The sequence below is a fragment of the Hemiscyllium ocellatum genome, chromosome 15, assembly GCF_020745735.1.
Source record: "Hemiscyllium ocellatum isolate sHemOce1 chromosome 15, sHemOce1.pat.X.cur, whole genome shotgun sequence".
Lineage (NCBI taxonomy): Eukaryota > Metazoa > Chordata > Chondrichthyes > Orectolobiformes > Hemiscylliidae > Hemiscyllium > Hemiscyllium ocellatum.
This window is the reverse complement of record NC_083415.1, coordinates 63,974,580-63,992,346: the sequence shown is the minus strand read 5'-3', so window position 1 is coordinate 63,992,346 and position 17,767 is coordinate 63,974,580. Positions and strand designations below refer to the sequence as shown.

General features: G+C 40.5%; 1 protein-coding gene across 1 annotated transcript in view; it reads left to right on the top strand.

Annotated features, from left to right (window-relative positions):
• Positions 1 to 17,767, top strand: part of LOC132823015 (death-inducer obliterator 1-like) — a 142,429-nt gene that overhangs the window by 91,378 nt on the left and 33,284 nt on the right. The window contains exons 9-11 of the mRNA XM_060836546.1: positions 2,748 to 2,907; positions 3,187 to 3,303; positions 5,111 to 5,221. Of these exons, the coding sequence (XP_060692529.1) occupies positions 2,748 to 2,907; positions 3,187 to 3,303; positions 5,111 to 5,221 (388 nt within the window). The remainder of the gene's footprint in view (positions 1 to 2,747; positions 2,908 to 3,186; positions 3,304 to 5,110; positions 5,222 to 17,767) is intronic.

Here is a 17,767-nt window from a genome sequence, read left to right as displayed (position 1 = left end):
ACATTTTTTACAAAACCGCAGACTCCCACAGCTACCTGGATTACACCTCTTCCCACCCTATCTCCTGCAAAAATGCCATCCTGTATTTCCAATTCCTCCGCCTCCGCCATATCTGCTCCCAGGAGGACCAGTTCCACCACAGAACACACCAGATGGCCTGTTTCTTTAGAGACCGCAATTTCCCTTCCCACGTCGTTAAAGATGCCCTCCAACGCATCTTGTCCACATCCTGCCCCTCCGCCCTCAAACCCCCACCCCTCCAATCGTAACAACGACAGAATGCCCCTGGTGCTCACCTTCCACCCTACCAACTTGCGCATGAACCATGACATTTCCGCCACCTCCGAAAAGACTCCACCACCAGGGATATATTTCCCTCCCCATCCATTTCTGCTTTTTGCAATACCGTTCCCTCCGTGACTACATGGTCAGGTCCATGCCCCCCAAAAACCCGCCTTCCCTTCCTTGCACCTTCCCCTGCCACCGCAGGAATTGCAAAACCTGCGCACATACTACCTCCCTCACCTCCATCCAAGGGCCCAAAGGAGTCTTCCACATCCATACAAGTTTTACCTGCACATCCACCAATATCATTTATGGTCTCCTTTGCTCCCGATACGGTCTCCTCTACATTGAGGAGACTGGACGCCTCCTAGCAGAGCACTTAGGGAACATCTCCGGGACATCTCCAATCAATCACACCGCCCCGTGGCCCAACATTTCAACTACCCCTCCCACTCTGCCAAGGACATGCAGGTCCTGGGCCTCCTCCACATCCGCTCCGTCACCACCTGACGCCTGGAGGAAGAACGCTTCATCTCCTACCTTTGATCACTTCAACCCCATGGCATCTCATTTCCCCTTCCCCCACCTCACCCCAGTTCCAACCTTCTAGCTCAGCACCATCCCCATGACCTGTCCTACCTGCCAATCTTCCTTCCCACCCTCCTCTCTGACCTGTCACCTCCATCCACCTATTGTACTCTATGCTACTTTCTCCCCACCCCCTTCCCCCTCTGTTATCTCTCCACTCTGCAGGCACCCTGCCTTTATTCCTGATGAAGTGCTTTTGCCTGAAACATCGATTTTCCAGTTCCTTGGATGCTGCCTGACCTGCTGTGCATTTCTAGCACCATTCTAATCTAGACTGTGAAAGATGTTGGCCAGGGAACAAGATGGTGGTGTTGAAGTGCAGGCACCAAAAAGCTTAGCATCTTTTTGTGAACAGAACGTGGATGTTCTGTGAAGCAGTCACCCAGTCTACGCTTTGTTTCCCATGTCGAGGAGACTACATTGTGAGTAGCGAATGTAGTATACTAGATTGAATGAAGTGCTGCTTCACCTGGAAGGTGTGTTTGGGCCCTTGGATACTGAAGAGGGAAGAAGTAAACGAGCAGTTGTTAAGTATTTCGAGTCCACTGACTCTTCATTAGAACTGATGTGGTGTTCTCAGAAGTGCATTTGGTGGAGGCAACGTTGAGTTCACTTGTATCAAGAACGTGCAGGAAATAAAATCTATTCATTAAAATGCTGAAGTACAATGGGTGCCAAACAGTCATACTTCAAAAAGAGCTAAAGAGCAGTTAAGAGGAACAATTAGAGTCATAGAGACGTACAGCATAAAAACAGACACTTTGGTGCAACTTGTCCATGCTGACCAGATATCCCAACCCAATCCATTCCCACCTGCCAGCACCTGGCCCGTATCTCTCCAAACCCTTCCTATTCGTATACCCAGATGCCTTTTAAATATTGCAATTGTATAGCCGCCTCCGTTTCCTCTGGCAGTTACTTCCATACACGTACCATCCTCTGTGTGAAAACCTTACCCATTAGGCCTCTTTTTATATCTTTCCCCTCTCGCCCTAAACCTATGCCCTCTAGTTCTGGACTCCCCCACCCCAGGGAAAAGACTTTGTCTATTTATTCTATCCATGCTCCTCATAATTTTGTAAACCTCTACATGGTCACCCCTCAGCCTCCAATGCTCCAGGGAAAACAGCTCCAGCCTATTCATCCTCTCCCTATAGCTCAAATCCTCCAACCCTGGCAACATCCTTGTAAATCTTTTCTGAACCCTTTCAAGTTCCACAACATCCTCCTGATAGGAAGGAGACCAGAATTGCACGCAATATTCCAACAATGACTGAACCAGTGTCCTGTACAGCCGCAACATGATCTCCCAACTCCTGTACTCAATACTCTGACCAATAAAGGAAAGCATACCAAACGCTGCTTTTGCTATCCTATCTACTTGTGACTCTACTTTCAAGGAACTATGAACCTGCACTGCAAAGTCTTTGTTCAGCAACACTCCCTAGAACCTTACCATTAAGTGTATAAGTCCTGCTAAAACTTGCTTTTCCAAAATGCAGCATCTCACATTTCTCTAAATTCAACTCCATCTGCCACTTCTCAGCCCATTGGCCCATCTGATTAAGAGAATTGTTAATTCAACATTTTGATAATTACTGAACAGCATTGATCAGATAAACACGAGCTAAATTCAGCTATTTATCATGAAGGCATGGGTAGTTGACAAGAGGATGCAGCTTATCACTTTTCAGGAGTTGCGTCTGGTTTACTGAATTATCACATGTAGTTCTTCATCTTTTTATTCTGTCCAGTATGTTGAGACTTAGCAGTAATTTCCAAACATCTCATGGTTATAGTTTTTCTCTTTCCTTAGAGAGGGGTATATACTTTTGTTAGGGCAATGGTCATGTGTGTTTGTGCTTCCATGACAGGGTGAATGACTGTGATGACCTTGATGTAACTGAAGATGCAATTGGAAAAATAGCAGTGAACATTGAGAAGGAGCTCTTCACCCTATTTCAAGATACTCACAGCAAGTACAAGAGCAGATACCGCAGTATTATGTTTAATTTGAAGAACCCCAGGAACCAGGTATCTCGTTATGCTTCTACATTTTAATATTCAAACCTTTATCGGCATCCTTTGATATTAGGCAGTATGTTTTTGCTATGTCGGCATGGAAAGGTGTGACCGAAGGGTCTGGTTCCATGCTGTATATCTCTGTAACTCTGACTCTATAACATGTGGTGTTGCTGGTTTTCTTCGAAACTGTATGTTTACATACCAAATCATCGACCATAGCCATTTGTTTTTAACTTGTTTGCTTTTCTCTCATTCTGTTTAATAAAGTGGAATGAATTTGTTTTGTAGGGTCTCTTCCGCCGTGTTGTACGAGAAGAGATTGTTCCATTCCACCTGGTACGTATGAGTCCTGAAGAAATAGAATCGAAGGAACTCGCAGTTTGGGAAGAGAGAGAGAGCAGATCTGTAAGTATCGTATGTAAGCTAACGTTTAGGTTAAATTTCCTGTCCAAGGATATTCTTGATTTATTCGGAATGTTTAAAGGGCGATCATAATGCTAGGGTAAGTACAATTAAAAGTATGTGGTTGTATATCTTGCTGCATTTGTGAATTTGTTTTTAGTGTAATTTCATTTAAAGAATTCCAGTGCAGCCATGCTTTGGTTTATCCATTCTAGTTGGCAAGTCGGTCTGTTCCTTTCCTACGATACTGCCTTATTTTGCTGTTTGTCACCAGCATCATTTTGCACAGGAAAACTATTCTCCATTCCCTGCACAATGTTGAGATCAGGTAGCATAAATGTTTGATGTGCACCCTTGAGTTTGGAAGGTTGAGGGTTGTTCCATCTGAGGTTTCTATAATAACACAAGGATCCAGTAGGTCAAGAGGAAACCCTTCCCCTGCAGTAAAATGCAGTAAAAAGATGGGGTGACAAAGAAAACCTGTTTTATTTAGGAAACATATCCAGAAACACACTTAACAAAGAGAAATGGAATAGGAAATTTTCTCACATTTACCATTTCTATGATATGTCATAACAAAAGTAGACTAAAATAAAAAAAAATTCTTTTTCTAATGAAAGTAAGATCGACAATAAAAAATACAATTCTGATTTTAAAAAATGTGGGATAAAAGTAAAAATTCAAAAATGATGAGGATAAAGGATTTTTTTGAAAGAAGTGTGTGATGGGCAACTTCTTTTACAGTTGAATAGCTAGGCTGGAGTTTGATAGTCAATGAAGTATTGAAACTGTCAAGTACACAATACCAATTTCAATATTTGTTTATGCTTAAGCAGTGACAATAAATTCATCATAACAACATGTTACTGAATGACTGGATTGGATGGAATTTGATGTAGTTGATCTTGCATTTGTGACACTTGAGTGAAGCTGATATATAGTGTAGAACAATTTGAATACAGATGTAATTCATTTCCTATTTTAAAGTCACATGCAATGTAAATCTTGGCATATTAAGATGTTATGTTCTTTATTGTGGAAATACAAAATTACTGCATTTGGGAAACAAATACATAGCTGGATGGATCACTGGAACTTCTCTGCAGAACAGGTTGAGGAGCTAGAGCAGTAAAACCAAAGTGCCAATACTCCTCCACTGATGAAGTGTAATCATATTTGTGTCCAGTTTGTGTAATCAGTCAGCATTGTGAATGTGGGCAGGAACGTAAAATTGGATATTTTGATAATGGGCGGGAAGGTTTTGTAGCTAATGTTGCCACAGAAGAGGTTTTCAAGATGCAGACAGAATTTTATTCTTGTTTTGATGAACTATTAGGAAAAAGGATCATGAATGATGTAATGGAAGTTTTGCACAAAACTAGCATTAAAAGGGAAAGAAATTGAAGAAAAGCCAAAGGAGAACCCTGAATTGAAACCAAGTGTCATAAATCAATTTTGGGTCCAGCAACAACTCAAGTCATTGGCTAATAAAGTGAAGTAGGACCCACAAGAGGCTAGAGTGAATCTTAACACTCCATTCATCATGTTTTTGTTGACAAAGTACATGCCTGCTCATTTTGACACAGCTGTGCATTGACTACATCACTTAGCATTAGAAATCTGAATTAGCATTTCTTTTTTAAACTGGGCAGTTTAATACAAAACAGTGGTTCCAAATTAGTTTCTGTTAAATTAAATATCTTCAGTGTAAGTATTTGCCATGATGAATAAATATCCCAAACCACGTTCAGCTTGGTATTGAGCTGAGTGTTGAGTGAGGTATGACACAGTTGATGTTTTGCTTCCACAGGCACAAGATCAAAGTGAAAGATTGCAGCATGAAAGCAAAGGTTCAGTCTTGCTGGCAGCCGACAAACATGAAATAGATATGGAGGAGGCACCGCCTATGTCAGATGCTGATGTACGTATAAAACTTGAAATGAACCTAAAAAAAGCCCTCCTCATTTCCTACTCTTCAGTGGATGCTTTGCCTGCTTTGTTATTCCTAATCAGCAGTACCCATTGCAGGTTAAAGCAGCTCTTTCAGTATTTTGAAGTGTTGCAAACTGATATGTTGCAATCGTCAATTCCTGTGTATAAAATGCACATTTTCAGTCCTGCATTTCATAATTTCACCATGTCTTTCTGTTTGTCTTCCCTCTCTGTGTGATTGATTGACACAATTATTCACTATTTGTCAAGTTAGCCACTTAAGAATTGTTGTGCTTCTGAAGAAAGCATTTCAAATTCCTATCCTTGTACCCAGGAACCACAGAGGAGGATTCTGTTTGAACGAATAACCACCGAACCTGTGATCTTTGAACTTATTTTTCAGAGGGGTGAAGCGCTTTTGAGCCCTGGTGTGTCTCTTTTGGGAATTGGAAGCTTGTGCCCAGACTAATAACCCATAGATTTCTCAAGGCATCGAGCTCCAAACTCCTATTTTGATAAATAATGAACTCCTGATTTGGATGTAGCAGCTTGAGAGAAAAGTTCTATTTAAAATCAGAATATGGCAAAGCTGTCCATTCTCCTGTCCTCTACCTATCAAAAGCCTCAGCTTTGTTCTAGTTTATTCAGATATCTGTCTGTCTCTTTCTGCCTTATATTTGTAACTAGATCACTGCTGTGCAAGTGCAAACTCTCTGGCTATAAACAGCAGTTAGTCTGCCAAGTAGGGTACATGCTTGATTTGTTATAGTGTCAACTTTGTTTATTGCCTAAATCTGTAACATCAAGGCTAGTGGTCCCAACCTCTAGTGACCACATAGGGGAACGGCACAGAATTTGACCCCAACCTTGAATAGAAGTGGGAAATCCAGGTTCAGACTAACAGTAACAATGACCTCTTTAAATGTAGATCGAGTTGTAATGGAGCAAGAAATTGTTAATCAACCAGTGTATTTCTATGTAAGAATTATGCAAGCAGAAGAAATGATCAAGTTCATGTAATGAGGTGACATCGGTTTGTACCTGGCTCGTTCTCTGTTTAAGGTACTAGGTTCCAAGCTAATTCTGAGGAATCGATCAGGTGTTTAGTAATAATCAGAAACAGGGTAGCCATTTGCTTTCTTATCTAAAGGTAAGACTTAGATTTCCAAGCATGCAAATACATGTCCGGCTGTGTCATCCGAATATAGTGTGAGTATTGTAATCAATCTTGAATTTGACCCAACCTTGGATTCCTGATGAAGGGCTGCCACCCGAAACGTCCATTACTACGCTCCCTGGATGCTGCCTGACCTGTGCTTTTCCAGCAACACACTCTCAACCTTGAATTATGCCTGAGTTTCTAACTAAAATCTTGACATTTTTACATAATAGTTTAGTAATAATTTAAGTGAACACCTCTTAACAGTCATTTATGCAGACATCAACAAGACATCCTCAGATTTGGTAAATGAAGAATCTCTGGAATTTGCTGTACGACAACTACTTACATTTGTGCATAATCTTTAACATAGTAAAACGACTCAAGACATTTTGACGTATAATCAAACATATATGGACACCGAGCCAGAGGAGGAGCCAATAGCGCAGGCAACCAATATTTAATCAAGGAGATGGATTTTAAGTAGCTTTTTTAAAAGAGCAGACAGAGGGTTGGGATAAGAATTCTAGTAGCTGCATTCTAATCCACTTATTGGGTCATAGAGATGTACAGTATGCAAACACACTCTTCGGTACAACTCGTCCATGCTGACCAGATATCCCAATCTAGTGTCATCTGCTGTTTAATCTAGTTTCATATATGTTCAGTTATAGAATCCTAGAACTGTACAGCGTGTCATCTCATCCTCTCCCAGGAAGGTTGATCGCTTCATCAGTATCTTTAGCTTATTCTGCATTCTCCATTTGTGGTCTGCCCTCTTTCCCTTTTCTCTGATTATTTGCTGCAATTGTTTCCAGTAATTTGTGTGTGGATTACACGGACTTAGTTCCTTAATTTCAAAATCATATTTATGACAATTGCTGGTCAATTTACTTGATTAATATAACCATTTATATCTAACTTTTTTGATCCTTTGTACAAAGATAAATCGATGAATAAAATATAAAAGATAATTGAAAAATTATGTGCTGCATATTACACAGGATGTGCATATAAGGAGTTTGCTTCCAATGTGTATCATCAAAATTTGGATCCCAAGTTTCTTAAATAATTTGGGAGCTTTGCCAGCCAATGATGGTTTTTGTCCTTTTTGAAAGGTTGGAATAGTAAAATTGGACCTTAAGGAATGATTATTGGAAATTCTGTGCAGTAATATTCCTAACATATTGCCTAATTCATTAGTGCATTATTGGAGCCATTGCTGGTTAATATAGAGGCACAACAGAGAAAGGGCATTAAAAAGGAAAGACCAGACACTATTATTTTGGTTGCAATAAATGTAAACTGTTACTGATTTGAGCTGTAGAACATCACCCCAACCTCATTACTTCAAATAAGATGAAAGCCCTGAAACTATGGGACAAAATAGGGGGATGTAGGAGTCATCAAGTTGGAGATTTCAACTTGCTAGAAAATAACTGTCTCTGATAATAGTGAGACTTCAATATCTGGAATCAATGAAAAAAAGTTTTATATATTTTACATTGTAAGGTTTTAAAGTAATTATAAAAACTCATGCTAGGTTACTACATTTTAAGAGAACCAACTTTGTGCTTTGGCTGCCTCATTGGTGTGGGCTGGCAGGCTTGAATATGACTTGGACATTGGAGGGACTGTGAAGTTCCTTTAAGGTGGCACTGGACCAGTGTGTACCCTGCAGAATAAAGGCACCAAGTTTAAATGTGCTTCTGACTGAACAACTTTGGCAAGCAACACACAAAGGAGGAAAGAAAGCGTGGAAGGCCAGGAAGGAAGATTGCACCAAACTGAAACTGATTCAAACATGATAAGTTGATGACAAACAAATTTTGCATTTAATATAACAACAGGAGTGAGATTTTTTTTTTAAAGAAGTCCAGAAAGAAAAAGATAAACAGGTACTGGAGTAGGACCCCTAAACACAGAATTGGGCATTACAACAAATGTTATACAGGCTCCCAAAGTATTTTGCTTTAATTTTTACTAAGCAGGACATAACAAATCCAAAAGAGAATCAGAGGGTGTTGTTGAGGTGAGTTGTGACGCTAGTCCCATAGCTGTGGAAATTTAGAATGATCAATCTGTCTGAACAATAAAATCCACACAAGAATACTCGTAGGAACTCTGGCACAGATCTTCCAGAAATGACTTCCTGAAAGATGCTTGGGGATGAAACAGAAAGCAAGTGTCAATTTTCTTTTCGGAAAAGGGGCAATATGACCCAGGAATGCACAGACACTTGCACTTGCCTACCTTGGAAATTCATTAAAGATAAGACTGTGTAGCATCAGGATGGAAGTAGTACACTGAAATCTCAACCAAAACTGGTCATGAAAGGGAGGACAAAGTGAATATGTTTACTGTTTTTTTTGAGGATCATGGGTGCTTGATGGGTATGCACCAATAAATGTGGTGCACCTGAATTTGATCTGTTTGTATGGAAAGGCTGGCATTAATAATAAAGCAATGGAAATATTTTGTGCTAAAAACATGAAGGATAGTTAGAACACAAAGTAAGTAGACCAGGGATTGCTGTCAAAATTCCAGAACTGTAATTTTTGTTTGGTAAAATTTTTTGATAAAATGAAGACTGGGTGCATTGCCATATCTAGGAAAAAGGAGTATTCCAAAACACAAACTGGAAAAAGATATTGTTCCCATAGATGGGATGCGATTAGTGCAGCCAAACAAAATCAAATGTTTGTTTTCAACAGTTTGCTTTCTTGTTGGTTGGATAATGGTCTTTGCAATAGCATTATAGTTCTGTCAGCAGTGAAGTGCAGATAATAACTGTCTAATAAACAGTTATTTTTAACTTCATTCCATTTTGAAGTTTTATTTTATCCCCTGGACAGTTTGTGTGAATATTAGTTTAAAGTGGACAATCAGCATTTATGCCACATGAGAAGATAATGCTAATCAGTTGGCAGTTAGACTCGGCCATAGAGAATATACCAGTTCATGATGGCACTTAATGACCAGGCATTGTTTAAACTTTGCACAAGGCAGATGTACTCTAATCAAGGCATTGGCAGAGAACTGAACCAGCAGATAGTGGTCACCTGTTTCATTGAATTGAAAGTGCATGTGCATGTTCTTCCAGTCTGCAAAGAGTAGGGTCCCATGCTGGTTGCTTCCAGTACATGCAAATGTGCCACATTGCAAACTAGATTGACACTCCTCAATTGATTATCAGATAAAACTTTACATACTCTAGAATATCCAGCAAATATTATCTAAATATAGTATCACATTAACGTTGGACATTGTAATTTGATTTTTGCAAGTGGGCTGGCTAAGTACAGTCATCAGCTATTGCAAACAGCCAATGGGACATATTTTTTGATAGTCTGCTAATCCTTGGAATGTACAACTTACATACCAGGCATTGACATTGAAATTCATATATCATGTGACTCATTCGTGTGATAGACCGAAAGTCCTTTGGCTGTTATATATCAGTCATTATTAACTGTTGCATTCTCCATGACTACAGCTCTACCAATCTCGGACCACTTAGCAACTAATCCACGTTCTCTTCCCATACAGTATATGTGTCCTCCCCTTAAAATTGTATTCTTGCAAATTGTCCTGATGAGTGCAAGATGAAAACATCCAACAATACTCAAGCTCATCCCTTCATGCTATTCATCTTTATTTGGGAGCTTTGGAACATTAGCAAGGAGCAGATGCTATCATCAGCATTGTTTGCCATTTCTTTGCATCATAAACTTACTAATGTGCAGCTGCTGTTGGTGCTATTGCCTAACAAAAATCTTAACATCTCAATTCTGAAATTTTCAATTTACATCCAACCTCTCTGGCTATTTAGGGAGAGTTTCAAATTTCCACATTCCTTACTGTGAGGGGATTCTACCTAGCATCATCCATGGCTGACTTGATAATTGGCCACGGCTTAGAGTCAAGCTGAGATCTACAATTCAAGGACCTTATCTTGTGGATAAAGGTCAACTCTTTCCTTTGATGGGGTGAAATCTAAGAATTTTAAAACAACTCTTCTTATTGACTTTTCTAAGCCGTGGCCAATTATCTAGCTGATTGTCTAAATGCAGCTGTGCAGGTAAATCTCCTCAACTTGAAGTTCTGCTGCATGTTTTAATTAGGATCTTTTGACCCCAACTTTTACAGACGCAGACAGTGCACCATCTGTGGGAGAATGCAGTCAGGGTTGAATAGACAGGGGAAGATGGGTACATCCTTTTGTTTTAAAGAATTGCTGTCTTATTCTAGTAGATCCAGTTTGAGTGTTAGTGAATTGGTGAGATGGCAGGGAATTGGTGTGCAATTTATTTTGGGTCAAGTGTGATGCTGGAAAAGCAAAGTAGGTCAGGCAGTATCTGAGGAGCAGGAGAATCGATGTTTTGGGCAAAAAGCTCTTCAGGGATTTATTTGACTACTTTGCTTCATAAGCAAAGTGAATAATGGGACAGTGAATGGAGTACTCTGACTTCAAAAAGATATGTGCAGATCTAAGTTCTACAGTCTTGCCACCTTCAGTCGTGAATGCTGGTGGAAGATTAAATAACTCATTAGAGGAGAAGGTTCCACAGATATCCTCAGCCTCAGTGATAGAAGAGCCCAGTACCTCAGTGCAAAAGATAAGGCTAAAGCTTTCATTGCAATCTTCAACAAGAAGTGCTGAGTGAATAAACCATCTCAGGTTCCTGATGAAGGGCTTATGCTCGAAACGTCGAATTCTCTATTCCTGAGATGCTGCCTGGCCTGCTGTGCTTTGACCAGCAACACATTTTCAGCTGTGATCTCCAGCATCTGCAGACCTCATTTTTTACTCCTGCAGTGGTCCCCAGCATTACAACCAATTCATTTCAATCCACATGATGTCATGAAATGGCTGGAGGTACAGGATATGCACCCCTGACAATATTCATCTAATTGAACTGAAGGCTTGTGCTCCAGAATTTGCTGCATCCCTAGCCAAGCTCTACCAGTACATTCACAAAACTGGCATCTACCTGACAATGTGGAAAATTGCCCAGGTACGTCCTGTATTTAAAATGCAGGATGGCATCAATGAACATTAGATAGCAAACTCGCAGTAGTTGGAGATCTTTCTGACATATAGGAAAGTGGTTATTGTTGTTGAAGGTCAGTCATTTCAGCTGCAGGAGTTCCTCAGGGTAGTGTCCTAGGTCCAAATATCTCTAGCTGCTTCATCAATGACCTTTCCTTCTCCATAAGAGAAGGGGGGGTGATTGCACAATGTTCAGCACCATTCACAACTCCTCAGATACTGAAGCAGTTCATGTTCAAATGCAGCAGGATCTGGACAAGATCCACACTTGGGCAAATAAGTGGCAAGTAATATTTGTGCCCACAAATGCCAGGTTATGATCATCAATAAGAAACAATCTAATCAACACATTCAGTGGTGTTACTATAACTGCATCCCCCACTATCAACATCCTGGGGGTGATCATTAACCAGAACCTTAACTGGACTCAGCACCTAAACACTGGTGACAGGAGTAGGTCAGAGGCTAGGAATACTGTGGCGAGTAAGTCGCCTCCTGACTCCCCAGAACCTGTCCACCATCTACTACGCACAAAGCAGGAGTGTGATGGAATACTCCCCACTTGCCTCACTGAGTACAGCTTCAGTGACACAAAAAAAACTTCACATCACCTTGGACAAAGCAGACTGCTTTGGCACCACATCCACAAGAATCTGCTCCCACCACCACCACCAATGCTCAGTAGCAGCAGTGTGTACTATCTACCAAGATGTACTGCAGAAATTATCAAAGATCTTCAGACACCACTTTCCAAATCCACAGCCACTTCCATCTAGAACGACAAGGGTAGCAGGTAGATGGAAACACCAACACCTTCAAGTTCCCCTCCAAGCCACTCCCCATTCTGACTTGGAAATACATCATTGTCGCTGAGTCAAAATCCTGGACTTCCCTCCCTTAGGGCATTGTGGGTCAATCCACAGCAGAGAGCCTGCAGCAGTTCAAGGCAACTCATCCCCACCTTCACAAGGTCAGCCAGGAATGGGCAATAAATGCTGGCCAGCTAGCAATGTCCACATCCCCCAAATGAATATTGAAGTTGACTCTAAAGTGCCACATTAAAGGTTACTCCAAAACAAAAGGACACATGGTGTAGGATAACATTTTAGAATTGATAAAGGCTTAGTTGGCTAACAGGAAGCAGAGGGCAGGCCACAATGAGCTTTTCTAGTGTGCAGGAGACCATTGTTAAAAAGTAAGATCTTCCTTTTAAGCTATACATGAAGAGGTTTTTTCTGTCTCATAACTTGGTAAACCATGGAGTTTTTTCTTTAGAAGGCAATAGAAACTGAGTCATTGAATTTATTAAAGGCTGGATTGGATAGATTTTTGGTCAAGAGTATTGAGGATTATTGGAGGGGTGTGGATACCAATAAGGAAAGAAGAGTTGATACCAAGCCAGAATCAGCAGATTGGGCTCAAGGGGTTGAATAGTCTTCTGCTGTTATGCGGGTTAGACGTTTATAGTCAGGTCAGGTCCAAGGGGTTAAATTGGCATTGGAGGCTTCAGTTATGTTGTTAGATTTGATTAGATTACTTACAGTGTGGAAATAGGCCCTGGCCCAACAAGTCCACACCGACCCACCGAAGCACAACCCACCCATACCCCTCCATTTACCCCTTATCTAACACTGTGGGCAATTTAGCATGGCCAATTCACCTGACCCACACATCTTTGGAATGTGGGAGGAAACCAGAGCACCCGGAGGAAACCCACGCAGACACGGGGAGAACGTGCAAACTCCACACAGTCTATCGCCTGAGTCGGAAATTGAACCCGGGTCTCGGGCGCTGTGGGGCAGCAGTGCTAACCACTGTGCCACCGTGCCGCCCAATAGCTAGTTGTTAAACTGGGTTTTAATCTGTTTAAAATTCCTAGATTTAAATTTTAATACAGATGTGTCATGGAGAGCCCCAGGGAGCATGAAAGTTACTCCTCATTAGTTCCTGTGCAAATTGTACATAAGATTTCCCTAAAACACACGTGCATCTTCAGTCACATCAGACTCCTCAATTATGTCACCCCTTGACCTTAAAGGACTATAAGCCTAACCAATGCCTGGAAAGTCTCAGGTGTGGCAGCATCTGTAGAGAAAAAAAAACGGAGTTAAAGTTTTGAGTCCAGTGTGACTCTTGTCTCTGTGACATAACCTCATATTTGAACTCCATTGAACCATGGTACAGTATAAATGTGGTGAATCTAGGTACAGAAACAAAGACTTAAGATTTCTACCTTGTCTAGTTGTCATGCACAATAACCAGTTTATGAGAAAGTGAGGACTACAGATGCTGGAGACCAGAGTTGAAAAATGTGGTGCTGGAAAAACACAGCAGGCCAGGAAGCATCCGAGGAGCAGGAGAATCGACGTTTCGGGCATAAGCCCTTCTTCAGGAATTCCTGAAGAAGGGCTTATGCCCGAAACGTCGATTCTCCTCCTCCTCAGATGCTGCCTGGCCTGCTGTGTTTTTCCAGCACCACATTTTTCAACAATAACCAGTTTACCTTTGTACATGAGAGGAATCTCAGGTCTAACTATGCAAACATTTCAATAAAGCAGCCTTATGACTAATACAATCTCTTCTTCCACTCTCTCCACCAACCTGGCCTAACCCCATTCACATGAATATGAACAATACTTACATTACATTTCAGACCTTCTCCTAACATATTGTTCAAGCGTAAAAGGCAGCTGCCAAGAAGTACAGGTAAATTCCTCATGGGTAAGTAGGTAAAAACAGCATGCAGGTTTGAGAAACTAAATCTTAGGTTCAGGTATTAATTGTGAAAGGTGAGAAAGCCATATCAGCGAATTAAGATGCTACTATATTGCCTTGTTCAAGTATCCTATCTCTTCTGATATGAAAATAACTGTGGTTTTGGAGTCCTATCTATTGCACTGAATTGAATACAGTTAGATTCAATGAACTGACAATGACCTGCAGTCATCAGGATTTTATCCACAATTACGGGTGTTAATTTGAAATCTCCATGGTTTTTCTGAATAGTAGGGCAATTTGCAATAACAGGAATGTATCCTCTTGTTACTATAAATATATATATTGAACAAATCAAATTAATTAATCATTTTGATCTGAGTATAAATTGGGATGAACCATAACTGGTAATACCTGTGTTCTCGAGCTGGTACATCTTTTATGAACACTATTCATACTTCGGGTATGTGCATCACTGGCAATTTTGTTGCCCACCTCTAAATGCTCAAAGAACTTGTTAGTGATGTATTGAAATCTGCATGGTAATGATGCTTGTACAATGCTTCTAGGTGGGATGTTCCAGAATTTTGATGGATAAATATAGGAACTGAGGATATATGTTAAAGTTAAGTTGGAGTGTGAGCCTTGGAGAAAGCTGTGTCTCTATGCACCTGTTGTCCTTTGTTTTGTAAGTGATATGAGTTAGAAGTTTAGGAAGTGTTAAGGAAGATGTCTTTTGAGTTCTTCAGTGCAATCTGTGGCTAGCACACTTTGCAGACTCAGTATGTTTGTGATCGAGGGTTGGATGCTTAGGATACTGCATCCTCATCTTCTAAAAATTAATTGCATTGTTATTAGATGTAAGATACTATTTGGGTTACGTCTTTGCTTTGCCAACAGGCTTGCAAGTTAACATCTGTAGTTTCACTGCAACTTAAATGAAGTTAGTAATGTGGAAAGTTGACAGTTGTCCACATGTTTTTCAACCAGAGGGGCATAAGGGAGAACAATGACGTGTGTAAATTTGCAAGCACACCCATCGGAGCAAGAGTTTTTTTTAGACAAAATGCTCCAAAAAAGGCAATCTTTCTCTATTGCAGGTTTTTGTCCATACTGTAGACTCTGACCAAGTAACCTCCAGGTAGTATATCATGATCAGAGATCGAAGTGAGGCCTTGCAGGGACTTTTTTAAAAATTCATGCATGTGATACAGGTGATCCTGCCTAAGTCAATATTCATTTCCCATCCGAAACTACTCTTGAAGGTGGTGAACAGTTTTGAATGTTGCATTTATAAGGGAGAAAGGTAAAGTATACCTATGGTGCTGTTAAGGGCTCCAGGATTTTTGACCCAAGGTAATTCCAGGATTTTGCTCTAACTTTGTGACCGACCTGCATCATAATTTGTCCATGATGTTATAATGCATGACCCAGTGCTAACATTTCTACTTTGGAGCATGGTAGGGATCCCAGTAAATGTTTAAATATCTGGAAATTAGGTTATTGTCTGACTCTGGAAAAACCACAGAACATGTGGGAAACTGTGTATTCTTATTCACCCCTCCTACGTTTACAAGAAGTGAGACCAGAAGTACCAATTCCAATGGTTTCTTTTCCCATCCATAGTTGCTTCACCTTTGACATTTTTCCAAATGAGGTGTGCTTGTATGGGCATTAAAGGGCTCTCTGTCATTCAGTGCTGCTGCTCTTTCTCAAGTAAACAGATCTCCGCTGATTGTGTTAACAGAAATGTAGAAGGGACTATTGATTTTCATTCAGAGTTCGACATTTTTTATTTAACATTCCCCTCCAGTGTAACTTTGTGCTGCCTTAAGAATTCAAGACAAACAGCAGTGAATAGTATCGAAATAAAGTTAAGAAATGGCAACACATCTTCAACAAAAACATGTAAGATCTTGAGAGGACCCTATGCTGCACTGTGACCATTTATCGTGGAAGGAAAACGGATATGGCGTTGCATAGAAGGAAGCCACGAGCAAATAGTAGAAGGAAATTCTCAATTTAGCTGTCAACTCTTCTGGACCCAAGAACCATGATTATGATTTTTAGCATTGCTCCCTTTTGAAGTACCATTTCAAGTATTCCATTCAATTGTTGCCCCTTTACAAACACATTTTAATTGTGATCAATTTGCAGCATCAAGGATCAGAAGCTGAATGCACAAGCAACTAGGCCAAAGTGTTCCTCCACTTAGTTTCTGGGTGACGTGGAAATGGTATCTCTGTTTTAAATCATTCTCCATTTTTTGTAATGGTGAACACATGATAGTGGACTGCAATATGGTGAATGCACATTGGTTTCTCTCTGGAAACGCAATTACTGATGTGCTGTTGACATTTGCATTGTCAGATACTACCTATACTTTAATTGTCCTCTGGATGTTTATAGTACTCAGAGGACAATGGGAGGCCCACTGTCAAATTGAGTTCAAAAAACATATCTTGGAGCCTTTTTAGCTACCACCTACCAACCTTGTGTTGCGCAAATGATAGCTGGAGGGTTGACTTGGTCCAGTTTTCGCTTTTGCCCCTTTCATGCCCTGCCCTGCAAAAGACATGCACTTTGGAAGAGTAGTTGAGGTCCAGTTTTATTCTGATGAGCAATTTGGAGCAAAGTGCAGGTAAGTTCATATTTTGAAATATGTTTTAAACAATGAAAATTTCTTTTTTTAGGTTGATATTTAAATTTTTGTAAGTTGAAGTCTTCCAACTGATTTTGTGCACTGTACTTCAGGTACCAGTGCTATGTCTTACGTCTTTTGCTGCTTTGAGAACAGTCTCTGCAAAGATGCCAGGCTGAATGCCTATTATGGGTATCCTTCTATCCATCTGTCCATATTCTGATCGAATTACAGGTATTGCACCGTGACACCTTTAATGACCCCTTTAGAAAGCTATGTCTCCCTCTCAAAATGGTTATGATTATTGACTTCTAACTGAAATGCTGCTGTCTTCCACAACTGTCAAATGTGCATTTGGAGTTGAATCTTTTATTCAGTCACAGGTAATCTTCCTCCTCGACCCAGATCTTTTCAGCATATATTCCATAAGGGGCAAAAGAGACATGACTGAAAATAAATACAATAATCTGCCGATGTTGTGGTGTTCCTTGATTCTTATTATTTTATGCACTTTTGACCTAGCTACCTACTTCCACAGGTGTCTATCAAACAGCTGGCATATTTTCAGCAAAAGTCTTCTATTCGGCTGGAGCTTCCTTGTATTTGGCTCATGGCTGTCGTCCTCATCAGGGGAGTGGAATGAATACATGATGTAACCCATTGTTCAGGATACACCCAAATTTTCTGAAGTTTGTAGCTGATGATGAAAAATCCAGCATCTGGGCACTTCCACTATTTCACTACATGTCTAGCTGAAAGTAGAAAAAAAACATTGCTGGGCAGAAAAGGGCTTTTAAAATTATCTGCTAGTGATAATGAGATGGTGGGAATAGCGCTCATTGCCATCACACCTTGCCCCATTGACCCTAAAGTTGATGCTGCTTTGCTGTAGGACAGACGGTAGCTGTTCTGATAGGGTCCAGAGATTTCTGCGCACTCATATCTTGAAGAAGAAACAGAACCTTCC